This window comes from Cebus imitator, unplaced genomic scaffold, assembly GCF_001604975.1.
Source record: "Cebus imitator isolate Cc_AM_T3 unplaced genomic scaffold, Cebus_imitator-1.0 Scaffold202, whole genome shotgun sequence".
NCBI lineage: Eukaryota > Metazoa > Chordata > Mammalia > Primates > Cebidae > Cebus > Cebus imitator.
In genome coordinates this window covers 3370455-3390582 of record NW_016107517.1, presented here as the reverse complement: position 1 = coordinate 3390582, position 20128 = coordinate 3370455, and the positions used below count along the sequence as shown (strand labels likewise).

The following is a 20128-nucleotide window of genomic DNA, read 5'->3' as shown; positions in this document are numbered from 1 at the left end:
GCCACCATGCCCAGCTAATTTTTTGTATTTTTAGTAGAGACGGGGTTTCACCATGTTGACCAGGATGGTCTCGATCTCTTGACCTCGTGATCCACCCGCCTCTGCCTCCCAAAGTGCTGGGATTACAGGCTTGAACCACCGTGCCCGGCTGGATTAAGTATTTCTAAATGTTTTATAAATTCAGAGGTTTCTAGATCTGACTTCTCTGGAAAAGAATTTGTATTTTAATTTGCTGTCAAGAATTTTTTTTAAGCAGAACAAGATTTTTAATGGACACACCATATTTATTGTCCTAGAATTTTCTAGCTGGAAGTCATTAAGAGAAGGCAGAGGGTGCCTTCCTACTAATTTGATTTAGCTTTGCTTAAATCTTACACATGTTCAGAATTTGGATAAACTCAGAAAACTCTTATTGCGTAATATTTCTTTAAACCCACATTCATCATGGGAAGTTTAATCCCTAAACTTATGATTCATTGAAGTTTGATCATTAAAAGGCTATTTGCAATCCTGTCCTATTTCCAGAAAAACCATGACCTTTCTATTTGAAAAACTATAAAATCCTGGCTCATGTGAACGGACTGAAATATGAACTCCGGAGTACACTAAGTTTATGATCTTTTAAATTAACTCAGTTAAAATGTATCTACTGTCTGTAAATCAACTAAAATTCATTAATAAATTTTAAAATGTTATTTGTGCACACAACATGGGGAGTTAGCCAACGGTTCTAAGCCATGACATTTTACACTCTTGTCTAAATTATCTGGTAAAATTTGTTTTTGTACAAGACTGCTCCAGTTTCTCTCTTCACTTTGTGTAGGCACAGCCTGAAGGTCTCCAAGTCTGCCATTAATGTCCTAGAGAAATAACTAATTTGGATCCTCTAGAGAAACCTGTTAGCAGCTTTTTGGGCAGACATGCATGAATTTCATACTATCCATATAAACAGCTTTATTTTTCTGGAGAAAAAAATGCATTAGAAACATAAAAAAGAAAAAACTTTTATGTAGGATTTTTGCCTAACCACACAGACACACCTATGATATCAACTCCTTTTTAAATTACAATTATCTTTTTTATATTTCATGTTTTATTTTAAGCATGAAGTCGGGAACTCATGGCCTTTTATGAACTCAACTTTTCTAATTGACTATTATTATTTATTTCATGCTCAAACTGGTACAACCCAGCCAGCGAGAGCCGGCTCCTGGGTTCGGCTGCTTTCTCTTTTTAGCATTGTCCATCAGAAATCAGGCTCCAGATTTCCTGGGAAACAACACAATCAAGGCCCATACTGACTTATTTTTTATTTATTTATTTTTTCCTGTCTCAAGGCATGGAGGCAACTACCCTCCAAGGAGTCCTGATTTCTTTTAGTTAATTAAAAAAAAAAAAAGTAGAGATTAAAACCTGAATGCCTAGAGTTAAGTATAAGAGCTGGTATTGGGTCAAGTGCTGCCTCTGTTGCTGTAATTGGGTCATCCTGCTGTGATGGAGCTGAAAACACCTTCAGTCATGAAATTGAATTCTGCAATATAATATATATTATATTGTAGTCTACTTTTCTAATGTGATTTTGTTCAGCACTAAAACTTTCTCCTAAATTGACATTCCATATGAAGTCAATTATGAACTATTGATTTTAACACTCCAAATTCTTCTTGTACCACTCTTCTCTCTGTCACATTAGTTGCTGCCTCATCTGGACCCCATTTAGGCTGGGTCACAGAAGCAGCCTCCACACTGACCTCCCAGGCCCGGTCTACCCACACCACATCTGGACATGGCTCTCTTTAGCATCTCTTTCCTACCCTCTTTTCTTTTAAAAATCTTTTGGTGGTGCTTCTCGGGAAGTTCTACTGGACCTTCCTGGAGCTCAGTCCAGCATGAAACTGCCAAAGAGGACCCCCCACCCCCAGTCCCTTAGGTTTGTCACCCCTAAAGCTGGTGGAGGGGAGTGCTATTTTCTTGTTTCCTGTCTACTTTCTTGCTGCTCCCACAGGGAAACATTCAGAGCTTATTTCATTTTAAGGATTCTCTGCTAATCAGTAAAAGTAAAAACACATGAGTGATTAGCACAGCTAACAAATACCAGACAGTTACAAAGTAAAGTTCCTGTTACGTGGTTCTGGTCTCTTTACGGCCCAGCAGTCACTGGCCCCGTCCCTGGGGCTTGGGAAGGAAAGAGAAGCTGGAAGAGTCTGCAGAGCCCCAGGCAGGTGAATGATTTTCAGTCCCCAAACCTAACAATCTTTATTATAAGTCTGTTCAGCATTTATATAAAGCAGCAGAGTTGACATCTGACAGGGACGTTTTTTTAGATTCCCACTGGAGGGGTCTATTTGTTTCAACAAGAGGTAGGATCTACTCACATTTTGTCAGTTGTATGGAAACTTGAGTCCGCTGGCACGAGACTTCTGATTTATTACAGTAACACTTTTATCTCTAATGGATGGTACCTCAGGAAGCTGTCCCTTAATCCCTCTCTAGGTGCTGGGAGCCAGATAGAAAGGGCAGGATCACATCTTCAGAGAGTGACTGCAGGGAGTCAGGATCAGAACGTTGATCCCAAAAGGGCCATGGGGTAAGCAAGGCCTGAGGCAAGCTTCAGGGTGCCTGAGCATGAGAAAGAGGAGATGACAGCAAGCATCACTGGGTTGAACCAAAGGGTGCCAGCCTCTCTTCTTGTTAACAGAACCCCACTTCTGTGAATTAAAAGCAATGTGTCTAGTCCAGGCCAAAAAAATACACAGTCCATCATTAGGCCAACGTAATCATGACAATCCCATTTGCTTTTGGCAGGTACGTGCTCTCCCAGCCTAACTGCAATGGAGCCCCTAGTGCTAGCCAATGACAGGCAGAAAGCTACTGGAAGTTTCTGGAAAGTCCTCTGTAGTCTGATAAGATACATGGCAGGAAGCTTGCTTGTCCACCACCAACTCTTGCCTTTGAGGACTGTTGGGAAACCTAGAGGTACAGCTACCCTGATACAGGACACAAAAGTTCCTCATGATATCACAGTCCCTGTTCCAGCCCTGAAATTGTCTGCCTCCAGTCCTGCCTGTGAGAACCTGAGACGTGTCCATTGCTGAAAGCCCTGTTAGATTAGGGGTGTCTTGTTCTGGACATTTTCCCATTAACCAAAGTGCCAAGCATTAAGTAGGCCCTTTCAACTTGGAACATCAAGCTCTTTCGTTCTGGAAATTTCCTTTAAATTCAAGGTCCCATCATCATGAAATTTCAGAAATTCAAAGAGAAGATCCTAAAATCTTTCAGAGAGAAAAAAATGACGCATCACTTCTCAACCACACTGAAAAATTGAAGACAATGAAGCCCACCTTCAAAATGCTGGGAAGAAAGTCTTTTCAATCTAGAATTCCATACAAGCCAGAATTTAAATTTGAGGGTTGAATAAATTGTATATTTGAGGGTTCAGAAACTTTTTAGCTCGTGTGCTTAAGAAGGCACTAAAAATGGTGTACTCCTGTGAAAGAGGGCAATAGGTGGAAGCAGCCCACTCCCACACTCCAGTGCTCCAGAAGTAAAACTGTTTGCCAAAATCACTGACCATCTCCTGTTTGTAGAACCTAAGGGAGATATCTGTTTTTGCCTTACTTGAACTCTGTGGCACTTAGTACCTGTTGGCCATGCTGTCCTCTAGTTGGCTTATATGAGAATTTTTTTTTTTTGAGACAGAGTCTCAACTGTCACCCAGACTGGTGCTATCTCAGCTCACTGCAACCTCCGTCTCCTGGGTTCAAGCGATTCTCCTGCCTTAGCCTCCTGAGTAGCTGGGATTACAGGCACGCACCACGACACTCGGCTAATTTTTGTATTTTTTAAGTAGAGACAGGGTTTCACCATGTTAGTCAGGCTGGTCTCAATCCGCCCACCTCGGCCTCCCAAAGTGCTGGGATTACAGGCATGAGCCACCACGCCCGGCCAAGAATATTTTCTTTTTTCTTTTTCTTTTTTTTGAAATGGAGTGTCACTCGTTGCCAGGCTGGAGTGCAGTGGCTCGATTTCCCCTCACTGCAACCTCCACTTCCCAGGTTCAAGTTGCCACAGCCTCCCGAGCAGCTGGGACTACAGGCACGCACCACCACGCCTAGCTAATTCTATTTTAGTAGAGACAGGTTTTCATCGTGTTGGCCAGGCTGGTCTCGAACTCCTGACCTCGAGATCCACCCACTTCGGCCTCCCAAAGTGCTGGGATTATAGATGTGAGCCACCACGCCCGGCCTAGAATATTTTCAGGTAAGTCTTTCCACACTGCTCTAATGATTCCTGACTAATTTCTTACAGCCTCTGCTTTCCATACCTCTTAAATGTCGCATTTCCTCTGGTCTTCTCTTTCCAAATCCTCTTAATTTTACCTCCTTGTATCTATAAAATTAGTCCACTCATTTCCAATCCCGCTGCAACTGCCTTAGTTCGGACCCTCATCATTTGTCTGTATTTTATCAATAGCTTATTTCTAGTGGTCTTGTAGCCACCAACTGCTCCCAAGCGATACTTTGGGCAGCCAAATTAATTCTAAAACATCTGATCATGGCGCTGCCCTCCTGAAAACCTTTCAATGATTCCTTATTACCAGTAATAGTTAAATCTTCAACGAGCAGGTGCCCACAGGCTCTCTCACTCCTCAACCAAGAGTCTGGGAAGCCACGCTACTCCACTCCTTCGACGTGCAGCAGCCTCCACCACTCCTCAGTTACTAATATCTCCTGTCAGTGTTTCCAGACCGCGCACCAGTCTCCCCTCCTTTCTGCATCAGACCCACCCTCATGCACCGGGACGACGCGACCTTCCTGTGGCGCCACCGCCCAGGACAGCAACCACTCGCAATGCTGTGCTGGCCCTCCTAAGACCTCCAGCGTGGGGCTGTGTCTTAGTGACCCTGGGACCGTCAGCCAGGCACCGCGCCCGACGCAGGCTCAGTCAGTGTTGGTAGGATGCATGAATGAATGGGAAAAAAAAAACGAAAGTCTCTCTCTCTCTGGCCCTGCTCTCATCCAGCTGTAGGCCTAGGTTTGGGTTTTATCCGAAGACTTAGACAAGGGACGCAAGTTCCTTCGCGGAGCCAGAGGGAATCTCTCAGCTAGAAGCTGGACGAGAGCTTGCAGCCCAAACGCGCGCACCCGCCCTGACCCCGCTCGCAGGCCCTATTTCGGCGCGCGCCGCTTTCGTCACAGCCTCGTCTCTCCCCTTCCATAGCCACACCCCCTCGCCGGGCGACCCGGAAGTTGTACTTGCAACTGCGGCTTTCCTTCTCCCACAATTCCTCGCGCTCTTCCTTTCCACCTCGGACCCGGCAAAGTGAGTATGTGTGGCGGAGTCTGGGCTTCTGGAATCCGGCCCCATCCTCCTTTAGGATTGTGCTAACTGGGACGGCGAAATCTCTCCCGAGCCAGCCCGGGGCTCCGGTTGTGGAGAGATGGGAATACACGCTGCTTTTAAGGGCTCCCGGAGCCTGAGGAGGAAAGTGACCAGGCTTAGGGGAGCTAGGGCGGCAGGGATTTCCGGGTCGGAGGCATCTGAGAGCGCGGGTGCGTGGGTCACTGGGTGACCGACTTAGCCTGGCCAGACCTCAGCACTTGAAAGCGCCCCGAGAGTGACAGCGTGAGGTTGGGAGGGAGGACTTCGCTTGTTTGTCCAACTTTGTCCTGAGCCTCCTTGTCGCCTGCATTTAGATGGCTCCTGCAAAGAAGGGTGGCGAGAAGAAAAAGGGCCGTTCTGCCATCAACGAGGTGGTGACCCGAGAATACACCATCAACATTCACAAGCGCATCCATGGAGTGTGAGTATCCCCGTAGCCGCCCTGGAGCGCAAACTCACGCGTCTGGTTGTCACTCTCAGAGATGTGCCGAATCGTCTCCACCCCAGTCTTTTCCTCTTGTGTCCTTCCCTGTTTCATTCATTGGCAAGTGAACAAATCCTGTGGACCCTACCTTCCAGATACATTCACGGTCTGGCCAGTTGCATTGGTCTTCCTGACCGCCCCCATTCTTTCTTATCTGAATGCTGACAGTAGTAGTTTCGTGTTCCCGTTCCCTTCACTATCCCCAAACATGTATTGTCTATTCTCAGGTCCTCCGTCGGCCTTCTGTCTTAGGTTAGAAATCAAGAGTTCTTGGTGTGATCCCACATTGGCTGACCCACTTAATCATACCGGGCATGCTTCTGTTTCAAAAGTAGCTGCTTTGTTGAATTTTTACCTTTTTTCCCCATGCCTGAATGCTTTTTCGCAGATAATTAAATGAGTCCAGTGTCAACCTTGGCCCTCTTTTTTTGATACAGAGTTTTGCTCTGTCTCCAGGCTGGAGTGTAGTGGCCCGGTCTCCGCTTCCGTTCCTCAGCCTGAGTGGCTGGGACTACAGGTGCCCGCCATCATACCTGGCCCACCTTGGTCGTCTTATAGAAACTTCCCTTCCCTAATGTTTTCTCTCTTTTTTCCCTGGTTTGTCTTTCTCTGTAGTATTAGATACCATCTGATGGACTTTGTAAAGCTTATGTAAGCAACCTGTGGATTTATGGATTGCCAGCTGCTGTTATTTCTAGTACCCTTTATTTCTGTGTTTAAGTATTTAAGTGAAGTGAGCTTGCTTGATGGGTTCTGGAAATGGCATCATACTACTGGAGAGGATAGGGCAAAGGAAGTAGTTTACAGTCTTGGGGCGGTGGGACACCTCTGTAGGCTGTTTGGTCTCTGCCTCACTTGAAATGGCCTTATCCAAATGGTTGGTCTTTTTAGCCTGTGTAGAGTTCTGCATTTTTGCATTTCTTATTTAACTGAAAGCATAAAATTTAAAGGTATCTGTGTACCCTCGTCGTGAACAGAGGGTTATTAGTACCTAACTCGGAGTTCTGAGCAGACATAAGTTAATGAATGCACATGCTGCTCTTTGGATAGAGACTGACAGACGGAGAGCTCCATGGAGTTAACCATTGCCCTCATACTCAAGAGGAAGTCTGCCTGCACATTTCAGATCCCTGCTCTTTAAGTGTAGACTAAGTTAATAGCGTTTAATGATCTGTCTGTTCCAATAACATGTCCTGAGGACTTCATGGTTTATGCATCTTATCCTAATTATTGTGCCAGTTGCTGAGCATTGCACACAGGTGGCGAAAAAAGGATTGTTCCTGCCTGGTTTAAGGATTGGCTTAGGTTGGTTTTATGACAGGAGGACATACCACCTACAGTGAGTCTTCACTGAACTTTAAGCTGGCCTACTGTATGCTGTCAAAACGTGGTTTTGTTATAGAGGACATTGCTTAAAGTCCATTTCCAGGAGCCTATCAGTGATATTGAGGACTTCTTATATGTATCTAATTTAATTTTCTGCTCCTTTAATTTGTTCACTTATGTTTGAATCTTAGGGGCTTCAAGAAGCGTGCCCCTCGGGCACTCAAAGAGATTCGGAAATTTGCTATGAAGGAGATGGGAACTCCAGATGTGCGCATTGATACCAGGCTCAACAAAGCTGTCTGGGCCAAAGGAATAAGGTGCTAAAGTTATCTGTATTAGAAGGTGAACTTTCACAATGACACCAGCGTATCGGGCGCTTACCTTGCAGAGCCCATATTAGTTGAGTAATTTGGTTAATGCATGTGGAAGTATAATGAAAATGCTGTGACATGCCTCAGGGTGGGGTAACATCTGCAGGGAACCCCTAAATATGCCTTACAAACTGAGACCCAAGTGAAGGAGCCAACACTGTAGGGTGGGAAAGAGCATTGCACAGAGACGAAGCTTGGTAGGATCTGGAAGCAGGGTGGTTAGGGCAGGTTGGGTGGAATAAGTGACTGCAAGCCCAGTCAAGGAGGGACGGGTGAGGGCAGACCTTGTAGGATATATAGATAGCATGACAAGTCCACCATGGGAGAAGTGGTTCTTAGCCTGGGGCAGTTTTACCTGTCCCTTCCCAGGGTTGTTGGGGGGGACAGTTTTTTTGCTGTCACTACTGAGGCATACTATGGGCCAGGGACTGCTCAACACCCTACATTTCATGGGGCTGCTCCCACAACAAAGAATTGCCTAGCCCAGGTGTTAGTAGTGTTGACATTCGACCCTGCTGTGGAGTGGAACCAGAAGGCAGGGGAGGCTTGTGCTTTGTAAAGGACATCAAGTGGCAGAAGTAGAGTGAGGAGCAGCTAGAGGAATGATGACAGTGTGGACTAGTTGATTCTGGAAATGGATGGCGGAGGGACTGTCTGCATCTGGGTATTTAAACCTTGGGATTAAGTGAGATAAACGAGAGAGGGACCTGAGACCCAGCTTTTCCGTGGGTGGGCCTACAGGGGGACAGCAGGAGAGGTGTCTAGTAAAGGAGCCTCCATTGCCTTCTTTGGGCTATTAAGAGGGATGGGCTCACAGGAGCCAAGAGAAGTCCTGAATTTATAGAAATTCGGGGCCTAGAACAATACTGGGCACATCATAAGATCATAGAGAATCAGCTGTGATGCTGCGGGGAGGGTAAAACGGGAGGAAAGGATAGCATGCGGAGGATAGAGAAACTGAGTATGCGCCTGGGCAGAATTTTTAGGTGTTTCTTCACCTTTTTTTTTGTTTTTTGCGGGATGGGAGCCGGGGGGATGAGATGGTGCCCAGGCTGGAGTACAGTGGCATAGTCTCAGCTCTCTGCAACTTTCACCTCCAGGTTCAAGTGATTTTTCTGCCTCAACCTCCCAAGTAGCTGGGATTACAGGCACCCACCACCACGCCTGGCTCCTTTTGTATTTTTAGTAGAGACTGGGTTTTACCATGTTAGCCAGGCTGGTCTCGAACTCTTGACCTCAGATGATCTGCCCATCTTGGCCTCTCAAAGTGCTGGGATTACAGGCACCTACCACCACGCCTGGCTTTTTTTATTTATTTATTTTTAGTAGAGACTGGGTTTTACCATGTTAGCCAGGCTGGTCTTGAACTCAGGTGATCTGCCCATCTTGGCCTCTCAATGTGCTGGATTACAGGCACAAGCCAGCCATTTCTTCACATTTTAATGTAACAGAAAAATCACATAAGTTTCTGGCACTAGAGACAAAAGACTGACACATTTGGACCCAGATATATGCTTAGGATTAACTGATTGAATATCATGATAAATTCTTGGTTGGTCATACTAGATGACAGGACAGCATTAGAAGCAGGGATGAGATGCATGAATACAGCTGGCAGCTGCTTGGTTGAAAGGATGCATTGACTTTAGCAACACAATTGTGTGTTTATTAGGAATGTCCCATACCGAATCCGTGTGCGGTTGTCCAGAAAACGTAATGAGGATGAAGATTCACCAAATAAGCTCTATACTTTGGTTACCTATGTGCCAGTTACCACTTTCAAAAGTAAGTTCTCCATCCCGTAAAGCCATTTAAACTAACATTAGAAAAATGTCCTTAGCTCTGTTAAAATGTGAATTTATCTGTTAAGCTAGGAGGGGTGACATACATCATTATACCTTTTTTTAAATTGTGTTGTTGTGGGAAGACGCTAAAGAAAGCTAAACTGGTCCACATCTGGAGTGTGAAAAGATTGTGGAAAATAGAATGCTACAGGCCCAGACCCTCCTACAAAAGGTTTCAAGAGTTAAAATGCGAGATGTGATGTGGGTGTGGAAGCTGACTGTCATTTCTTTTACAGATCTACAGACAGTCAACGTGGATGAGAACTAATCGCTGATTGTCAAATATATCAAATAAACTTAAAAAAATTGCCTTTATGTTTTGGTTCTTTTTAGTTACAACATAATGTGCTTGTATATCCTATCCTAATTATGGGATCATTTGGAGAGCTTTTCTCACACTGATGGCCTGTGCTGCCTTACCCCTCATCCCCTGGGGTTAGATTTCTGGACAGGGTCTAGGCAGGTTTTTAAAGCTGATTTCGAAGTGCAACCTAGTTTTAGAGCCACTGTTCTGGGTATTTGGGATACTGAAGGTATATTGTTAATGATTCTACTTGTATGTTTTGTTAATTGTAAGGTAAGCGTTTTTCCAGAAACCAGGATGTAAAATTCAGTTGATATTGGCATCTTAACATTTTTAGGAAACAACTTTAAAATGACGTAACATCTGTAGCATCTTAAATTTATTGAAATTAACGTGGTAGTAGGTCTTTAAGTTTCTGCCTACATCTATATTGAGTATTGTTGTCTTCTGAAATAATTGATTTTTGGTGAGGTAACCAGATTCATATTTTAAGTCATTTGTAATGGTCCTGTGAGTTATTTGTAGTCTCAGGTTCTTGGAACCAAGGTTCAGAAGTTCCTTAAGGTATCAGTAACAAAAATTTGTAGTAATAATTCAGTCCTGGGCCAGGCATGGTGGCTCACGCCTGTACTCTCAGCACTTTGGGAGGCTGAGGCGGGCAGGACAGATGACGAGGTCAGGAACTCAAGACCATCTTGGCCAACGTGATGAAATCCCATATCTACTAAAAATACAAAAAAAAAAAAAATTTAGCCAGACATGGTGGCACACGCCTGTAGTCCCAGCTACTCAGGAGGCTGAGGCAGGGGAATTGCTTGAACCCAGGAGGCAGAGGTTGCAGTGAGCTGAGATTACACCACTGCACAACACAGCAAAATATTTCAGTCCTAAAGCAGTGTTTCTGGGATTATTTTTTACTAGCATCTACAAGCTGTATGATGAATGCTGCCATAAAGAGGTCTCTGAAGCCCCACTGATGATGATAGGGCACACCCAAGGTGGGTTGAAGAGTACCTACAGTGTTTTGCGCCCAGAAACCATGGATGGGCAGTAGCGACGTCCCAGCTTACCTGTTCACTGGCAGTCCACAGTTTAAGACACTTAACTACAAGGTAAAGAAAAGGACCAAGTAAATACAAAAAGTTTCTTATTAAAAACTTGGAAGCCAACATTGAAAGCATGGTTTGTACACAACATTTTTGGAAGGACATATAAAGTGAATAAACCAAATATATTAAAATGGTTTCAATTACCAGCATTGAAACAATTAGTGCAAAAAAAGCCAAATACAATTGCACAGATAGTGGACTCCCTTAGATCTTGAAGGTGAACTTGATTCTTGACCTCTCCTATTGTTATTCCAAGTGAAAAATGAAAGCATGGGGCTTTTCTTGCTTCTTGGTTAGTATGACACATGAATTGTGTACATCTGAGCGCAAAATCACACTAGTATCACAGAAGTGCCCATTTCAGCAAATCTGGCAAAAACTAAGCATCAAGGGAACTGATGGGTACCCTAGCGCACTGACAATCAAAGAATACATAGAAATGCTTGAGGATTGTGTCGGTTCCCCTGGCCAGTTTGTCAGGTTGTTTATCCAGATGCCCCATTTGTAAAGTAGACTGAAATCTGGGTTTAGGGCTGACCGCAAGAAACAGTCTGGTCTGTGCTTTGGTATGGCCAACTCCAGTGTGCATAGCAGCTGTCTTGTTACAAGTTACTCAGCTTAAGTTCAGACTGTGATTGGCTCATTTCAAGAGTTTTGAGATTATACTGATTGATCTTGGCATTTTCAAGTTTGGATTTCATGTCTAGTGGCTTTTCAAAAAAGTTTACTAATGACTGTTCAGTCAGAAGAGAAGCTAAAATATGTTCAAGGGAGACAGTCCAGTCCCCTTCTGCCTCCTCTGGAAACTCCTGGGGAGTCTTCCCAGTGTCCGAAAAAACAGAGTCCTGCTCGGGAGAAGGAGCTGAGGCCCGCAGCTCCTCCCCACTCTCCTGGGAGCAGCTTCCAGAGCTGCTGCTTCGCTGCCCCACCTCCCCGATCTGTAGCAGCAGTGTGGTGACTGTGGCGATGGCTTGGTACAAGTCATTTTCTTCTGGATCTTCATGGAACATGCTGTACAGCGTTTTACAGAACTGGATAAATTCTCTCTGAAATGGAAATAAGTCTTTTGTAGCAGCAGAACCAAGGTACAAGTGTCATTTTTTAACATTTTACCTGTGATCTTTGAGAAAACAACATAGTACTTTTGAAGACACAGAATGTAAGAACGGGTAGTCTCTGCCCTTCCACTCTGAAAACTATTTAACAGTGGTGACTCCTGGGAATCTTAGCGCACACTTGGAAATGGGCAGACCTTCCTAGAGGATGTGCATATCCTCTAACACAGCAATTCAAGAAACCACAGCAGGCCGGGCATGGCTCACGCCTGTAATCCCAGCACTTTGGGAGGCCGAGGTGGGCGGGTCATCTGAAGTTGGGAGTTCAAGACCAGCCTGACCAACATGGAGAAACCCCATCTCTACTAAAAATACAAAATTAGCCAGGCATGGTGGGGTGTGCCTATAATCCCAGCTACTTGGGAGGCTGAGGCAGAAGAATCGCTTGAACCTGAGAGGCAGAGGTTGCAGTGAGCCAAGGTCAAACCCCTGCACTCCAGTGGGGGCATCAAGAGCAAAACTCCATCTCAAAAAACCACAGCAATGTACAGATTTATCCGTAGGGATCTTTAAGCTAGTTTATCATAGGAGAATGTTAGAAACAGCTGAAATGCTATCAAGTTAGGGCGTGTTCCTCTGTTGGGAAGCCCATGCGGGACCTAAATGTAAAATGAAATGGAACAGTGATGCCTGTTTTCTCAATGTAATCTGAGAGACTCCTGCTCAAATTGAGAATATGTAATGTGAGGACAGGTGCTTCAGGTGGGATCTAGCTACACAATTACTCCAGGAACAGAAAAATGGTTAGGTACTAATGTAACATCAATTTTGGGAAAAGATCCATGGTTGTTTGAAAGAAAAGCAGAGTACTAACATGGCCGTTAATGTTAATTAACGTTTTGTTTGAAGCATTATCTATAGAAAAAAAGGTTGTTTATCAAAAACATGAATACTGATAGCTCTGGGTGATGAGGTTTTAACTGATTTTGATCATACGTCCAGGGAGTAGAATTAACATCTGAGAGCAATTCTTGGTATAGTAGACAAGCAGCATTTCCCAAACAGGCTATGAAATGCTAATCCCACAAGATGTTTTGGGGTCAAAAAATTAGACTGAGAAAACCACATGCTAAATTCTACTCTTGAAGGCTCATAGTACACAGCACCAAAATGATTTAAGTCCTACAAAAAAAGGGGTGTTTTTAACATTAAGCCTACATTTCCTAAACATTGGGAGGAACCATTTTCACAGTGCAACAAACCAACCTTCCACCATGATACGGCACAACTCTCTTTGGGAAGATGCTCAGAAGCTTTAGAGACTCCTATGAGTACTGTGTATCACGTAGCCAGTGATTTCCCAGGAAAGGGAGTGAGCACAGTATTTTTTAAGGGAAGAATGCTGTATCCACAGCCTTTACCTCCCAGAGGAATTAATCAGTATCACAGCCTGGATAAATGAATTTTATATAAAAAACCCTCAAAGATGTGAAGTGTGTGGCAGTCTCCTGTTTGGAAGCGCTTTGAATATCTGGAGTATCCGGAATTAATCACAATTTAATACTTACCATTTAATCACCATGATGTTCCACTTCCTGGACTTTGCAAGTAAAGGGGCCCAAGCTTGATTCCCAGATTAATCATTTGAAAAAACAGTTAATTCTCTGCACTGAAGAAAGTCCATACCTGGCTCATTTTGGGCAATTCCTTCTCAGTCTTATCTTTTTCTTTGGTTAAATCCTTAATCATCTGCTTCAACTGTTTCTGATAATCAACTGCACCACCTTGAAACAAAGGAAAACAATATGCAATTTAAATAAATTCAATGAAAGCAAAAAGGATACTGTGTAGGAGCGGGGAGCACGGAGGTGAGGAATTCCACTAAGCAAATTCCTTACAAAACTGGAAAGCAAGAGACTCTCAGAAACGCAGTTGGTTTTACAACTGACCACAGATGGGTGGTAATTGGGCAACATCTGCTCTAAGAGGGCTTGTGAAACAGCAAACAGGAGGAAGGAACCTGGTGGTGGGGCAAGGGGCAACTACCCAGCAACACTCCCCCTTGGAGCGTTTCTGGCCTCTAGAGGCAGTGGGTTTGGGGATAATTCATTGGGCGAGGGGAAAAGACAGGGCTGTTACAAGAAGAGGGCTGAGGGCAACCCAGTGCCTCCTTTCACTGCACTGGTGTGCCCAGGGGAGAGCAGCAATGAAAAGAGGTACATGCCATTGGGTTTCCCGAAAACCAGGGGTCTTGATGTTGACAACAGGGGATTCTTTAATGGCGACTGGCTGTCTCGGTCATTTTCAGTGAGTGCTTAAAGAAAGATGAGAGACTTAAATAAATTTTCTGTGTTACCAAAACTGACAGTAATGTAGCTTTTTAGACAACTAAAGCCTAAGCCAGCAGCACCCAAACGCACACCAAGCACTGTCTGGCTACGCAAAGAAAATAGAAAATAAAATGTCCCCCACACCAAATGTGCTTTTTCCCAGAGGCCTGTGGAGACTTATAATTAACAACGTACACATTCATAGGAGGACACTGCTGGGAATAAATCAAAGGCAAAATTGAGCTGCGATTCAACAAGCTTCCACAAGATGGCAGCAAAACTTTGGAAAGCTTCCCTTTTTCCAACTTTGCCCAAAACAAATTCTGTGAAGTGGCACATGTGAGAATCCATACTGAATAGGAGAAAAATTGCAAACCCTGGTACCTGGGGCAGTCAGGATGGAAATGGATTTCCCAGAGAATAGTGCTGGGATGCCAAAGAGTTTGGCATACCACAAAGTAGAAACGTATATACAAGTCATCAACAAAATGTGATGGGAGCCATAAAAAGACAGCAATTAATCCAGGGGGTGGGCAAGTGTCCAGCAAGGAGGCAGGTAAAGTATTCACAGTAACAAGGAGCCGAGGGGCCAACCAACCCCCAGAGCAGAGCCTCCCAACCTCTGCCATCACAGCAAATGCAGAGAACATCACCTGGACGTGGAACTCACTGAAAATATTCATTCCACAATCTATTTATGATGAGAAGTATAGGTTACTATGCATTATGGGAAACAGTAACTACTAAAAATACATACAATCTTTAAAACTCCTTTCAATCTTTTTACGTATTTGGGCTGTTTAAACATGACCTTATTTTTACATTCCTATATATATATGTAGCCTGTAATTCAAGAATATAAATGGATTGAGAGGCATTTTCTATTACTGTGTCCATTGTATCGCACTTCAAGTACTACACAAGTTAAAATCAGATAAAGGATTTACATTCAGTCATCTGAAACCCCTATCTCACACTTCTGTTTGAAGGTAGTAGGTAACTTCATTCCTCCAACAGATAGCACCAGCAGGAAAGTCTCTCCCTTATGGCCTTAGGGACCTTCATTACACATTGTACAGTTTTCGTTTTCTGTATCATTGTCATTGCCACTGCCAGCTTCCTCACTGTCTAAATGGGATGCCTGTGGAGGGAATAAGCCAGTTCCACCATAAGCATCTTCTCTCTGGTAGAAGAGTTCACATACGGCTGTGAACACAATCTGGCCTTCAGATGCAATTGAGACATTACAGTAATCATCAAAATAATCCCATTCTCCACCATGCTTATTTTGCAAAAGCAGTATAGAGCCTTCCTCTCATCCCTCCATAGTGGTTGAAAACAGCAATCAAATTATAACAAGGCCTTGCATTTGGATTAATTAGAAATTCCAGTATAGCCAAGTCATTGATAGGTAAATCAACTAAGGTATCTAACTTGTTTTTCAAGGATCTATTGTAAGAAAAATCACCTGAGATGCAACAGCTATGGGAGGCAGGGATCATAACAACCGATTTCTTAGTGGCTTCTTGACGATTTGGATAATACCAGGAATCTTTAGCACTTAGTTTGCTTTTGTTGAAAAGGGTCTGATGCAGTCTTTGAATTTCACAAAAGCCTTTTTTAAATGAAGTTTATATTCTATGTTTCCATACTTTTCAAAATGTTCCGTAGCATTTTAACTCAGGAACCCAGTTCTGAGTTAAACCGGAATGTAAACTATCATTTTCTATGCGTCTATTAAACTGGAATATAAACTAAACTACCATTTTTTTTTGGCGCTGTGAGACGCTGACCTTTGCAAATTTCCTTAACACATCATCCATTTTCAGAATCATTATCTCCTCCAACTAAATCTTTAGAATGACTGTTTTTATTCCTGAGGGAGGCTCTTAATCTTAGCTGGATTCATCATTTAGCCAATCTGCTTCCATTTCACCTGGTGAGCCTTCTTCCCGTATGCAGTTTGGGCCATTCCCGTTATTATTTTGGTCCTTAGAGCAGTGTAAGCATCCCTCAGTTTCTTGGGTTCCAGCAGATTCCTTGACATATTGGCACATTCTTAAAAGCAAGAACTGTACAGAGTTATCTTCAATTTTGTTTCTTAGCATAGCCATAAGAAAAAGCTGACCAAAAATGAAGAATCAAGATGGTGGGTGTAACTTGAGTGCCATACTTATCTCTGACAACCAGTAGTCACATGCTCTCTTATCTTCACGCCTACTGATGTCACTTTTAAACACATCCCATTCCATAATGTGTGTAAGGTTTTTCTCCACAACAAATATTCTGTGAAATCTATTATTTTATACAGTCATGTGTCACTTAGTGAAAGGAATAAGTTCTGAGAAACACATCATTAGGCGATTTTGTCATTGTGCAAGCATCATAAAGTGAACTTACAGAAACCTAGATGGTGTACCCTACTACACAACTAGCCTATAAACTGTATCATTCCTAGGCTACATACCTGTACAGCACGTTACTCTACTGTAACACAATGGTATTTGTGTATCTAAACATATCTAAATGTAGAAAATATACTATAAAAATAGAGTATAAAAGAACAAAAAAATGGTATACCGGTATAGAGCACTTACTATGAATGGAGGTTGCAGGGCTGGAAGCTGCTTTGGGCAAGTCAGTGAGGAGTGAGTGAATATGAAGGCCTAGGACATTAATGTACACTGCCATAGACTCCATAAACACTTAGACTGTACTGAGTTTATTTTTAACATATTCTTCTTGATCTTCAATAAAGTAACCTTAGCTTACTGTAACTTTTTACTTTATAAACTTTTTAACTTTTTGACTCTTGTTATAACACTTGCCTTAAAACACAAACACACTGTACAGCTGTGCAAAAATATTTTCTTTATATTCTTATAAAATAAACCTTTTTCTATCAAAAAAATCTTTTTGTTACTAAAACACACACACACATTAGCCTAGGCCTACACAGGGTCAGGATCGTCAATATCAGTGTCTTCCACATCCATATCTTGTCCCAACTGAAGGTCTTCATGGGCAATAACACACAAGGGGCTGCCCTCTCCTGTGATAACAGTGCCTTCTGGAATAGCTCCTGAGGGATCTGCCTGAGTCTGTTTTACAGTTTACTTGTTTTTTAATAAGTAGAAGGAATACATGCTAAAATAATGATAAATAGTACAGTAATTACATAAACCAATAACATTCATTGTCACTGTCCAATATTAGGTGTTGTATGTAATTTTATGTGCTAGACTTTTATACAATGGCAGTAGAGTTGTTTACACCGGCATCATCACAAAAACATGAGTAATATGTTTTGCTACAATGTTTACAATGGCTAAGACAGGATTTTTCAGTCTCACTGTAATCCTATGGGACCACCATCATATATGCAAGTATCCTTGTCCAGAACGTTTCTATGTGGCATACAACGGTATGTATTTATCAGTACCTACCATCTAATCTGCAGATACCCTTGGCAAAGCAGACCATGCTGTGCAAAGATCTTATATATTTCCAATTGTACTACACAGGTTTGGAAAGCAGATCCATTCTAACAGATATCCATGATACATCACTTTATCACAGGTGAGACAGGATCAAGTGACAAAAAGGATGTTACCAATATCTTAGCACACTCCAGACTTTTTAATATTAGTTTTCATACTAATAGTGAAGTAGCTACATGTAATTCCCAATTAGATTTTCAAAACGATTATCTCTTCAAAACAGATTGTCAGCATCAGTGAGAAACTGAACAAGAAAGGGAAGGCAAATGGCATTTTTCACTACTTGATGAAAAGTCATTATAGAGGATCTGAATGGTTCCAATGCTCGTAATTCTACTTCAAGCATGTGCTCATTCTATTTATCAACCCCCTTTTCACTGACAAATGTAATGTTGACAATTTTTTGGCTAATGGGACTAGATTTTGAATTTAATCAACACTTTTTCACATCAAGTATTTCAAAATAACAAAGCTTTCCCTCATTCATACACAGATATTCCTGTACTATGTTTTAGAATTCAAATTGTAACACTGACTAAACATCACTAATGAAGCATTTGTGACCCCCTTTTTTTCCAAAGTTGAACTTTTGCTTTGAATTCATATTTTGTCATTACATGTTAATATAATTTTATGTGCTCTTTCAATTATCAAGTAAATTCATTCAGGTTTTCAATGTTTTAAGTGCTTTTTTTTTTAAAGCCAGTAATTACCCTTAACCAACTGCAGAAGATTGGAATTCTTCAAAAGGTTTCTCCTTTTAACTCAACTTCTTGACAAAATTCATCCTTTAGATAGCAGATGCACTTAGTTATGTATAAGACCTCAGAAGGAAACCTATTCCTTCACAGAAGGTTGAACACAAAGACTGGAACAGCTCCAATGTTATTAGTCAACACTTTAAGGACATTCTTTAATGTGGATTCAGGCTGGCAGGCAAACCTTTCAGAGGACCTGTCTGTGAATAAAATAGCATATTCCCTGAATCTCAGAGTTTGCAGAAGGAACTCATGATGTGAGGGGTCCTCACAGGCCCACTCAGTATACAAACTTACAGAAAACCTCCAAATTGTCTCATTTGTGTGTGTTCATTGACCATTTTCAATACATCTTTCTCGGCGGTTTGTTATGTTTCTTTCCAAGGAAAATAAAGTTCTTTCAGGAAGTTCTGCTCTGAAAGTCCAATGAGTATATATAATTAACTAAGCAAAACGACCAAAATCTGTAGGTTTATCAATCTGTGGTGAAAACTGTTGATTTCATAAACTTCTGGAATACTCTTTATCTGTGTACCTGATACGGTACCAAATCATCTGTAATATTTCTTTCCTAGCTCCTGTGCTAAATAGTGTTACAATTGCCAAGAGCCCTTAAAGTGAGCCCTCCTGGACATGGGTGAGGCCTTGGGCCTCAGCTCTTCATTGCTACCTGAGCTGCAGCAGATGCCTTTACAACCAAGCTCACAGAAGACATCTGGTCTCCTACGTTACCCTGGCAGAGGGCCAGACTTGCTCTCCCCAGGCGGGTATATGCAGCAAGGCACTGATATGCCGTATTTTGTACCCTTGCCTCTTCCACAGGCAAATAATAATACGGCTTAGGTGAAGAGAGTTCATTAGGCACACAAATTCACATTTGATGTAATCTCATTATACTTCCTGATTTGTGACTGTAAACTTTCATTTCATAACTAGTATGTCTGTCCCGCCTTTAAAAAGTTATTCATTATGAAAGTATTTGTTAAAAGAATTAAGTCTATTTAAATGAAAAGTACTTAGATAGGAGTCTGCATGGCCTCAGGAAAATGATGTTTTCAAATAGAGATTTTAGGCCGTCTGCACTCGTAAGGCTTTTTTACCAATGTTTTCTTAAGGCTTTTTTAACTGCATCAAAAATTCAGATACAAAACATCCATAAAAAATAATGTAGCAAATCTTAATTTCCATTGAACTTGATTTAAATTCAGAGTCACTCCGTGTAAATATCACAATCATATAAGTTCAAAAAGGTTTGAACAATTGATTTTCTGAAACCATGAAGGACTACAAATGCTTTTAATACATCAATATAATTAAAACATCTTTTAGAAATAAAGTTGTTGTTTAGAAACAAATAGTAATTTATTAGAACGTTAGATGAAGAATCAAAAATCAATCTTAGATGATAATTCAAAAGATAATTATAAATTTAAAAATATATCATGCTGAAAGTCTATCTGTACTAATCTATGCAGCTTTTCTATAAATCTAAAATTATTCCAAAATAACGTTTATTTTTAAACCAAGATAAAATAATTGAGTAAAGTAAAAACAATCATGTTCTATTTAAGAATGCCAGATATAGATAATGACAACTATGCAAAGATGATGATGATGATTATATGATGAAGATAAACAATTATTCATGCCTTCTACGTTAATAGG

The 20128-nt window shown here is 42.0% G+C and overlaps 2 protein-coding genes and 1 long non-coding RNA gene across 6 annotated transcripts in view; 1 reads left to right on the top strand and 2 right to left on the bottom strand.

Moving 5' to 3' along the window:
* Positions 1-5230: 5230 nt before the first annotated feature.
* On the top strand, positions 5231-19094 carry RPL31 (ribosomal protein L31). 2 transcript variants are annotated; one of them, XM_037745515.1, is made up of 5 exons: positions 5231-5322; positions 5697-5803; positions 7384-7509; positions 9236-9348; positions 19039-19094. In XM_037745515.1, the coding sequence occupies exons 2-5, from the start codon at positions 5697-5699 to the stop codon at positions 19077-19079; spliced, it is 387 nt and encodes a 128-aa protein (XP_037601443.1). In that variant the 5' UTR covers positions 5231-5322; the 3' UTR covers positions 19080-19094. The 2 variants fall into 2 exon arrangements, with proteins under 2 accessions (XP_037601443.1, XP_017403414.1); XM_017547925.2 differs by lacking the exon at positions 19039-19094 and adding an exon at positions 9644-9722 and having other exon boundaries at positions 5232-5322.
* TBC1D8 (TBC1 domain family member 8) overlaps positions 10842-20128 on the bottom strand; it is a 134121-nt gene continuing 124834 nt past the window's right edge. For all 3 annotated transcript variants that reach the window (XM_017547917.2, XM_017547918.2, XM_037745511.1), the window contains 3 exons: positions 14100-14189; positions 13562-13659; positions 10842-11866 (listed from right to left, as the gene is read on the bottom strand). In XM_017547917.2, the coding sequence (XP_017403406.1) occupies positions 11423-11866; positions 13562-13659; positions 14100-14189 (632 nt within the window). In that variant the 3' untranslated portion in view covers positions 10842-11422. The remainder of the gene's footprint in view (positions 11867-13561; positions 13660-14099; positions 14190-20128) is intronic.
* LOC119474017 lies at positions 18298-19047 on the bottom strand. The gene is made up of 2 exons (XR_005203308.1): positions 18761-19047; positions 18298-18663 (listed from the first exon to the last, which is right to left on the bottom strand). It is a non-coding gene; the product is annotated as an uncharacterized LOC119474017 (long non-coding RNA).